Source organism: Cygnus atratus, chromosome 2 (assembly GCF_013377495.2).
Source record: "Cygnus atratus isolate AKBS03 ecotype Queensland, Australia chromosome 2, CAtr_DNAZoo_HiC_assembly, whole genome shotgun sequence".
Lineage (NCBI taxonomy): Eukaryota > Metazoa > Chordata > Aves > Anseriformes > Anatidae > Cygnus > Cygnus atratus.
Window position 1 is genome coordinate 122,423,085 of NC_066363.1, and position 10,829 is coordinate 122,433,913.

The 10,829-nt window shown below is 40.0% G+C and overlaps 1 protein-coding gene across 6 annotated transcripts in view; it reads right to left on the reverse strand.

Moving 5' to 3' along the window:
- The window catches only part of ASPH (aspartate beta-hydroxylase), a 116,714-nt gene extending 106,477 nt beyond the window's left edge, over window positions 1-10,237 (reverse strand). For all 6 annotated transcript variants that reach the window (XM_035553215.2, XM_035553214.2, XM_035553210.2 and 3 more), the window contains exon 1: window positions 10,049-10,237. In XM_035553215.2, the coding sequence (XP_035409108.1) occupies window positions 10,049-10,109 (61 nt within the window). In that variant the 5' untranslated portion in view covers window positions 10,110-10,237. The remainder of the gene's footprint in view (window positions 1-10,048) is intronic.
- Window positions 10,238-10,829: the final 592 nt, after the last annotated feature.

The following is a 10,829-nucleotide window of genomic DNA, read 5'->3' on the forward strand; positions in this document are numbered from 1 at the left end:
GTACATGTAGGGCCAGGGTTGCCCCGTCCCATTCCAGAATCTGGCACTTGCTCATGTTAAACTTCATACTGTTGGTGATTACCCAATTCTTTAATTTGTTAAGACCTCTCTACAAAGCCTCTCTACCCTTTCCAGAGTCAGCAGCTCCTCCCAATTTAGTGTCATCCACAAACTTTCTCAATATACCTTCAAGTCCTGCATCCAAGTCACATATGAAAACAATAAAGAGAACTGGCCCTTAAATGGAGCCCTGGGGAAGTAGATCTAATCTGGCTGATCGCTGATAAGAGGTTGCAGCACACCTTTGCCTCATTTCCTTCAAAATGAAATCAAGTATATTCTGGGACAACTGCACAATGAATAACATCAGAGAATGTGAAGACAGTTAAGAAACTCATTTCAAGTGTGCACTCCTGATCTGAAGAAACACATTAACATGCATATGTTGACCTTTAGCAAAGTATCTACAGCTTTACATTCTGACATTTAAGCTGATTACAAGAATGGGTATTCCCTGAGTGTCAAAAATATTCCTTCCTGAAAAGGAGGCTACCGCTAAACTTGGAAAACTCTTCAGACTCATCAAAAGGAAGAAGGACCAAAAGGCAGCACATCTGAACTAATCAGACTCATGATGAACAACATACATTAACACCTACTACTTAATACAGTTTACACATTTCTCTATGGATGCTATAGTTCTAAACACACAAATTAATGTAATTTTGCTTAGTATTATCCAAGACAAAAGATAACTGAATAGATACTTAAAATAAAATTTGAGATTGGGATTAGGTGGGTCAACAGCGCAGACTTCTTGCACATGAAGAGAAGGCTGCATATCAGAAGGTGGTTACCAAAAACTAGAAAAACACAGTAAAAGGAAAAACAGCAAAGCACTAACCTTAACAGAAAAAATATCTAAAAGTAGTATTTCAGAAGTAAAAGTTTTGTCATATGATAGGCAAAATTTAGAATAATCTTGATTTAAAAACAAAAATAAAGAGCAATACAAAAAAAAAAGGGAGAGAAATAAGAAACTAAAGTAAGTTACAGTAAGCCGCCCTACCGCTAACAGAGATGAATCAGTAGCAATGCAAATATAGAAAACAACTGCATGGTCAAGTACTGCTTGGCATTTTTGCCAAATGACCTTACCAAATATGATTAACAGATGGTTTGCAATAGTTGCTTTATTCTCAGCAATAAAATTGCAATTGATTACTTTGCAGTTTTCACAGCGTTTTTTTAACGTGGGGTCCAAGTATTTTGAGTAAAAAGAAATTAAAGGGAAGTTCACAGAATTGTCTGTTGATACTATTGCCCCCTTCATATTAAAATAGCTTTATGTCTCACTACTGTGAGACAGCTCATGTATTTCTGTATGCATACATACATTCAAATATATAGACATATATACACACACACCATATACGTTTTTTGTGAATGTATTTTAAGATCTAGATTCAATAAGCATGCATTTTGAACTGCACACACTTCTCAGAGTGCAACACCATAACGATTACAAGTGCTATACTTAGGTAATTTTTAAGATTTTTAATTTAAAAATTTTATTTTTTTATTTTTAAATTAAATTTTAATTTTAAAATTTTAAATTTAATTTAAAATTTTTAGATTTTAATCTTTAAGCTTTATTCAGTGTAACAAGGGTGGCAGTAATACACTTTTAATGGGCAAATCTGAGCCTTTGATGTTCTTTTACAAAATGTATTTCAGAAACGGTGAGAGGGTTGGTGTTTTGTCTCTGGTTACTTTTAATGCTTTTAATAAATGCAATATAAATTCTTTGTAATAACAAAATTATTTTTCTTTCTGGTATCTAAGAAATCTTCAGCACAGCAACCTCAGAAAAACATGGTTTTCTCTGATTATCTCTGCCCTGCACTTAATATAACCTAGACTATATGATTGCAGATACTTGTGCATGTTATCAAAGGCCTGTTTAATGACCTAAATCAGAAACCTACTAGTTACAAAAAAAGAGAAACAGATTGAAAAGAAAACGGATTCTAAGAAAACACAATGACCAGGATTTGAAGTTGAAATAGTAAATTAGCCAAATGAAAAGCAATTTTGTCCCTCTGGCCCCCATTTTCCAGATTTTTGCTGAAGTGTTTGAGGAACCTTTATTTATTCGACATATAATCAATCCTCATATAAACCTTTAAATTCCTTAATTTTCAGTCCCTACAAGATTTCTTACAGTAAACTAACTAACTCTAAGAACATTCAAAGAAAAGCATAAATGGTGGGAAAAATAGAAAGTACTAAGCCAAATTGAGGATTCAACAACTAAGGAGATTGATCACAGAGATGCTGAGGATAGCCTAATTAAAGGAAAAAAGCATCAAAAGCATCACAAAGTAAGTAAAAACATCTAGGATAAGAGTTCTTTCGATAGGGCACCCATTGGACTGCAGGAAGGCTCCTCCCTTCCTTAGAGGCGTTGCCATTGCAGCATCACTGGAACACTGCACTGAGCCAGGATGTCAGGGAGCTGAGGCTCAGTTCTTTCCTCTGCACTGGGGAACTGCTTCTGAACTTCTTCAGAGACCCAAAACGCATTTTTAGTGTACCCAAGGATACAAGGACAAAACTATTTCAGTCTTTCATGATGAAGTTGTTCATTCTTGTAGTCAAATCTTAATCAATGAGAACAGCAATTTGTAAGAGAGGAGCTGTGTGGAACAAAAACTGAACCCCAGTTTCTCCCCTCCTTTCCAGGTAAGGAAGACAACTTTGGACCAAACTGACCTATGGTCAAGTTCACTCTCAGCAGGCTGAAACACTGTTTCACATTGGATTGGAACAGTTTCAACACGAAGAGTTTAGAAGTATACACTCTCACTGCTGTTCAAGTATATCCCATAAACAAGCAGCTGCAGCACTTAAACTCAACCAAAACTTCCTTAAGGAAGAAAACTGAATTAAATGTTTTTCTGCCCTATCCCAAGTGAGAGCTCCAATTCCCAAAGTATTGCACAGAAGTAAGAAACTTCCCTGTTCTACACAGAATCAGATCTGCAGTCCAATTATCTAGAAACATGTTTCAAGGAAACGCATCTTTTCTCCCTTTATTGTCTTCATTTAGATATAAGGGAGGACACAACACTCGGCATTATCAAAACTAACACCACTGTTGATGTGAAAAAGAAATTTTTAGGTAGGTAAACCATAAAATCTAATCAACTCCAGAAGCAGATGGCACAGGATGCCTTTGGGGATGCTAAATATTTACACTTCCACATCTGTGCACACGAGGAAGGTATTGTTATATAAGTTTAAAAGTAGAGAGTCATTCACCCATTAGCTGCATGCTCTATTTTTGGCCTGTATACAGTGGCAGAATGGATGCAGCTAATGAAAGACAGGGCATCCACACTAGCATAAACTGGAAGGATACGAGAAGAAAAAAATAGACGTGAAATAACAGTTAAGGATAAGCAGGAGTAATTTGTTTTTACTGTAATAACAATTACAGAATCAATCTTAAAATGGACAATCTCAATGGACAAAAAAATAGATACTGTAAAAGACAACAAAACTATTGTTATCTATTTACCTGATCTAAATAATTTGAATAGAAAAGTAGACCTTCCCACACGACCGTATTTTTCAAAAACTTCAGTGATTTTTCTTGTTTTGTTTCTACATGTCTACACAATATTTAATTAACATCCAAAAATGAATTTACAACTTTTCTCTTACAAATGTACTTGATTCAACCTTAGTTTTCAGACCCATTTAACTGTTTCCCTATCTTTCAAGCTAACCTTCAAAATCCTATCTTTTATATCTTAAACACGAAGCCAAGGTACTCAAGGTTAAGACTACAAACTTAGAAAGAAATTTTAGTTTGTTTCAATCCAAGATCAACATAACTGAGCTGTATTTAAAACAACGATGAGGAAACAGAATTGTCATCTGCACAACCAAAAAAAGCAGAACTAGGTTTTAATACCTGCTATTTGATCAGCCAGCTCTCTCTTCTGTAGAAAATTTGGAGATAGGTAGATTGTATAATTCTAAGTCTTCACAGCTTGTATTTGAATATTCTAATGTTGACAATATTACTACATAATTACTAGGTTAATTAAATATTTGGTTGTATTTAGGGCAGAGCAGAGTTCAGGTAAGGTAATGTGAAGAAAATACAGGAAGTATTTTGGCTCAGAATATAAAAATTCTGCTGGTGGTGACCTTTAAAAAAGTTTCTATTACATAAAGTTGAAAATTCTCAACTTTGTATATAGCATACTGGCATAATTTTACTTTTTTTTTTTTCCCCTTGTTCCATTTTCCTGTCCTGTAATGTGGGTCATATCAACTTGTTTTAGTAGCTAGTCCCAATTAAGCCACAAAGGAAAGAAATCAGATGAGAAAAGATTTCTGGAAGAATTAGAAGTGAGATCAGTCCTTTCAATTTTTCTCATGGTTTGAAGGAGTTTCAAATATAACCACATAAACCTCTAGCTGCCAAGCAAGTACCTATAACTCTACTATGCACTGTTTCCTGCTCATGGAGGAAACAAGAAACAAAACAACAACAAGAAAAACTTGCTGTCTGAACTTTCTTTAATAATACCAAAAACCCAACCAAAACAAAACCACACACACACTACTGTAAAAAAGAAAGGAATAAAGTGAGAAATGTTACATTAGTAAGTGTTTATTATCAATTAACCAGAACCTCAGGAAATAAAATTACAAAGAAAAAAGTACTACTCAATAGTTATTAAAACCCTTGCTTTTAAATATTTTATACTGAAAGTCTTCAAACGATTTGGTAGTGTTTGTTACACTGGGTAAGTACATGCATAGTAATAGTGCAATCACATATGAAGGAGGTAGCAAAACTTCCTTCATTTAAAACGTTCTAACAAAGCCAAACCACACACACACACACCAGTGTTTAAACTCCGTGCGTGTGTATATATATACACACACCCCTGCATACTTCATTTCCAGAGTGTTTGAAGACATAACTGAGTTATGATTTGCACTTCAAAGCAGATCTCAAAAGTTTTCCATGCAAAGAGCTAGTCTCTAGGATGCAGTTAGGAAAAAGATGGCTGCAGGCTATCACACAGATTACCAGGTTGTGATCTTCAGCAGGGAAAAACCACTCAGGGTAAATCAGAACTTCACTGCACAAGTTCTCTACAATGAAGAATTCAATACAAGAATTAGCACAGAAATACTTTTCACAGGTTTTGAAGCGATTCAGAAAGGTCCAGCTGAAAAGAAATCCCCACCCTCCATGTAATCAGAAAAGGTGTGTCCAGTTTCAAGAAACAGCAATATTGAAATCTGATCTCTTAATGCACTTTGTAATTAGAGATGATCTTAACACGCATGCTTTTTACTGCTAGTAAATCTAGTTGTCTTCACCACAGCCCTTAAACATCCAGCCACCACTTCAGCATACCCAACCCAACTGTCCACCTTCCAAGTTCGCAGCGTGGCTCCATGATGACAAACATGAAACTGCAAATTTGACTTAACCCTCTCCTGGTGGCCCCCCACTCACCCTTCCCTTCCACCCAAACTCCCTCCCATAGAGCTGTGCACCGAGCCAGTCTGGGGAAAAAAGAGCTCAGCTTTCAGCCTGAGCAGTTCCCCTGTCGTGGCTGCCCTAGCACCTGCACAGCTCTGCAGCCAGGTGTAAGGACCCACATTCGAAAAACAGAAACGAGGAAGGCTGCAAAGCAACCTCAGTCTAGATTAAGCTGAGTGTGAACTGTAAGAAGATTTAACTCCTTGATCCCCTAGTATGATCTACATCCCTGGAGTGTCAGCCTCGTCTCGTTACTGGCTCTGATGGGGAGTTTGCAGATGCATTCTTAGAGTGACTGCTGAAAACTGAGGAAATACACTCCAACTTCCCATCTCCCTGAGATTATTGGTGATGCTTTAATTCTCTACCTAGCATTTTAAAGAAGCTCCGTCCCCAAAAGGCTATTGAAAAGATTACCTCTCTTATATATCATTTAAGCTCTTAAGGGAATGCTGAGAAAGTGAAAGAAATACAAACACAGACATCCTTAAAGATGTAAACCACAAAGCTCCTCCATATTTGCAAGACAGTGAATAATATCTCTTGGCCTGCAGTGACTTACAGGTAAGATACATTAGATAACAGAGCAAGACCGAGATTTCCATCTACACTGGATTAAAAGGGGCAGGAAAACTTCCCTCAACGGCTTTACCACCTGGCAGCACCTCAGGAAGGGGGTGAGGTATCTCCCAGCACTCCACAATTCTTAAGAAGAAAAAGCACTGATGTAGGGCAAGTATCAGGTTGTGTCTGTTTTCATGTCAGTCCTAGTACACTTAGGTATCAATTTTAAAACCTGAAGTAATACCTTATTTAGCGAAAGCAGAAGCAAGAAATTCAAAAAATAGTCAATATGGGCAAATGAGTCATAAAAGCAAATTGACTGTGTTCAAACAGATTGTTTTTCATTGCTGAGCGACTTTGGTAGTCAGTCACCATACCTTTCAAGAGCTAGCAGCCTATCGAAGGTTTCATAGAGATGGACCCTAGAGATGACAGTATTGCATAGACAAACCCACTCAAAGCATCAGAAGAAATGATGTTAAGTTCAATAGTCAAAGTCATTGAAAGAACTTGACCAGAAAAATCAAGAAAAAGGCAAACGTGGCCTTTTTAGCTGATGAACTCTCTCCGCTCTTTAGATAAATTAAAAAGCTAAGGAAAAGTCTCACACAGAGAAACTACACTTATAAAACAGTCTTTATAGTGGAGATGAAATGAAATGTGAAAGTTCATGCAAATCAACATGCACAGCTACCTTTATAAAAGTGATACTGTTAACTTAAAAAAAAAAAAAGAATATAAGCATAAAATTGCACTTGGATTAGGATATCAGGTCAACTTGAATGCATACAAAAAAAGTAAATTTACAAAAAGCTGAAAAAACAGAAAATAATGAAAGGACTACATTAATGAACTTTTGGATCTTAGGAGTTCCAAAACATGAGTGAAAGGATTTAAACACATTTGCATTTGGAGATACTAGAAAACTACCTGGTTAAACCAGGAGAAAGTGAAATCAAACATCTTCTGGGATCTTGCAAAGGAAAGTAGAGTATGTCAGAAGGTCATCTCAATGTCAGAAGGTCATCTCAATCACTGTTATGGAGATTAAAGGAACTCTATTGAAGTAACAGTGGAGTTCTTTGACTTAAAACTGTGTAACAGCCTCAGAACTAGCCGAGGTAGGAATCTGTTTTGTAACATGTATTAAAAAAAAAATACAGTTGTCTGCAGACAGAGATAATGCCTTGGGTCGGAAATGTGGTTTCTGTACAGTGCCTAGCTTACTGGAGAACTACTCTCCCATTTAAGGTCTCCTGCAGCTCTGACACTAAATTTCTTAAATAACTTTTAGAGAGAACATAGACTTCTTACATTTTGGCTGCCAGCTGCCAAAATTGAAATGGCATGAGTTAGAGGGATGCTTTCAGTTTTTAATCACAACTGCCACAGGGAATATTTTCCCACCTTCTTCCAGAGAGAGCTCTAAGCAGCCACTAGAAAAGCTTGATACTAAAGCACAGGTAAAGTAAATAAGGCTAGGAAACATCTGGATGATATCTGAAAAGAAAGTCAAGGAATCAAAAAAAGAAGGTGTGCATATACATGGGTCATGTTTCTGTTCAAGCACTGAGCAGGTCTATTGTATGTAAACATATTTCACAAACCGTCTAAACAGGTACAGAACATAAAATTCTTATTACACCACTATATAAACCAGCATTGCAGAAGCGACACATCAGAAACTGCATTTTCAGTTTTAATGTCAAACAAACCTCCCTCCATTCAAACACAGCTAGAACTAGAAAGAAAACAGACAGCAAGTATGCACAACTCTATCATCAGTGAGAATTATATTTAAGTGCTTGCTTGCATACTATAAAAGACACCGACATTGCCACATGAAATCAGATGCCTTATCATCAGTACTCTTACTTCCACAGATAAACGTGGCTCATAGTCATGAAGATCATGAAGTCATGAAGACTTTTTCCATCTGTCTGTATTTTAGAAGTAGTTATGTTGCTGATCCTCAGTCTTACTGGAAGGCCTCTCCATAACCATGTGCTAATGCCCCAGACATTTCCAAGTTTCCTGCCTTGTGAAACCTGAGGCAGTTAATTCATGACCAGGTGATACACATTTGTTCCTATACCAAAACAGTTCCTCACCTAATGAAGCTTTAAGCAATATTTCAGTAACTATCTATTACTTCATTTAGCTATTTAAAACTGATTTTCTTCCTTTTGAGAGGCCACAGTTTTAACAGTGAATTCTGTTAATTTAGTGAGAGGAAACCAAACTTCACAGCAGAGATAATAACAAACACGTTTCCCGAAGTACAAAACTGTCAGATTTTCACCTGTTTTTCGCTTGTGTACTCCAAATAAAATCATTGATACCCACAACTCTGGCAATTTTCTTTTCTCGAAGAAAATTCCACAAACAGGAGTACAAAGCTTAAAAGCAAATAGATTTTTTGTTGTTGTTAGGACTGATATAGAGCTGGATGTTTTTTAGTATATAACTTTTGAAGGTAAGAGGTAGAGTTCTATTTCTTAAGAACACTCAGTTGCACTTCTGGTATTTCAATGAAACTGAAATGAGTTATAGAAACACTACAGTTAATACTATTTCAAACATTATCTCTATGATTGCTGTCAATATTTCTCAATGGGGAAACCTAAGAGCAGGTTACTGTGTTCAGATTCAGGCACTGCCTTCAGCACACCGACCGTGAGATGCGCCACGAACTTCATGGTTTCAGAACTATGAGCAATGCCTTGGCAAACGGCCAAGACCTCTCCCATGAACTGCTGCAAAAGTGAACATACTACAGGACAATCAAGAACTGCCTCGAAGTTGAGGTTTCCATGCCTCACAGTCTCAATTACCGGCCACCTCAGAATTATTTCCTCCTCTCACTTTCACATCCCCCAGCTGTGGGATGCCCATGGGCTGCTGTGAAGATCCTGCTCCCCCAGCTCTTCCTTTATTCGCACAGGAGCCATCATCCAGTACTTCTTGCTGCAGCTATGAAAACAGCACCAGCTCCATGCCATAATTTCTATGCTTGTCCAAGGGATTTTACTAGAAGTTAAACTAGCAAAGCATTCATCTGAATTAATGAGGCTACATCTCAGGAGAGAGCCTAACATATTACTCAGAGTTCTTCACCCCCTCGTAGATAACAGTAAATATGGAGTTCTCTGTGCAACTGCACACACCAGATAGCTTTCAATACAAAGAAATGCGATTTTACTGAGGCTGAAAATAAAAACCCAAAGAATAATTTTACACCTAGAGATTTGGTTTCCTGATAAAACTATTTTAAAAATGTTGACCAACCTTGAAAGTGATATTTAAAATAGTAACAGAACGGTTTGAATCTTTGTAGTGTTAAAAAATCATACAAGGGATGCATGTGCTTAAGACTTTACCATCAGCATCTGGTTTTAGCTTGCTTAGTACTGGGTGATGACCAACGAGTAAGCCCAGTCCAAGAAAGCGTAATAGTCTACCACCTATGCCACAAACTGAAAAAGGGTCAAAACCACAACCACACACTTCAGCGAACCCTGCGATACCATCTCATTTTCGCTTAAATAGCGTGTGTTTGTAACCTTTTTCCCTCGTTTCATGCGATGGGTAAACTAATCCCACCTGGCTCGTCCTTCAATTACCACCGCTGCGCACAGCAGCACTGCTGTAGGCATTACCTGAGCGCCACCACCACGTTTCATCCCCGGGGCTCTGCTGAACCAAGCCAGCCATGGCGAGCACAGCCCGCAACCTTCGATGGGGTCACGTCCTTTGTTCACAGCCCCGTGTGAACACACAGGGACCCCGGCAGCGCCCCGACACCCACCGCCGGGGATGCTCTGCCCTGCCCAAACCACCGACACGCGGTGTGTATTACCGAGCAGCCCCCATGAGTCCCGTATCCCCGTCCCCACCCCCGCTCACCTCGCCTGGGGCCGGGGCTGGGGGTGCCGCCGGTTCCCCTGGAGCTCCTGCGGGAGGCCATGGCGAGCGGGCAGGCGACGCGGAGCGGCGGCGGGAGGAGTCCGGAGCCGCCGCCCCCTCCTCCCTGCCTGAGGCAGCGCCCCGCGGCCCCCCGCGGCACGGCGCCTAGCCCCGCCCCACCGCCGGCAGGCAGCCAATGGGGGAGCGCGCAGGGGAAGGAGGTGCAGCAAAGCCCCGCGCCCATTGGCTGGGAGGGGAAAGGGAGGGGAGGGGCGGCTGAGTGCGGAGTGCGCGCGTGTCCGCCGCGCTCGCCGCTGCCGGCGGCTTTGAACGTGGCAACATGGAAGCGGGCGGGCGCCTCTCGCGAGGCTTCGTGAGGGGAGGGGGCGGGAGCCGCTGAGGGGCTATGGCATGGCGGCGGACCGGGTGCTGAGGGGGGTTGTGTGCTGCCCCTTCCAGCCCCGTCCCGTCCCAAAGCTGTGGGCTTCGGGCGTGCGGAGGGCTTTCTGCACGGCATCGGTGTGGGGAAGAGAGGGGCAGAGGCGGTGCTGCCTCATGCTTTGTTCGAGCCTCGGTAGCGGACCCCTCCTGTCCGTTAAACGCCCGAGTTACGGCAAAAAGCTCGTTAAGCCTCTCAGGTAGCGCCCTCACAGTTCGGCCTACATTATGTGCACAGCTGGCTTCTCAAGCAAGCTTCCGAGTCCTTAAGATGTTTCAAATAATCTGTGGCAAAATGAGCCCTTTTTTTCACAGAAATTCTCGTATCTCATTGTTTTGGATT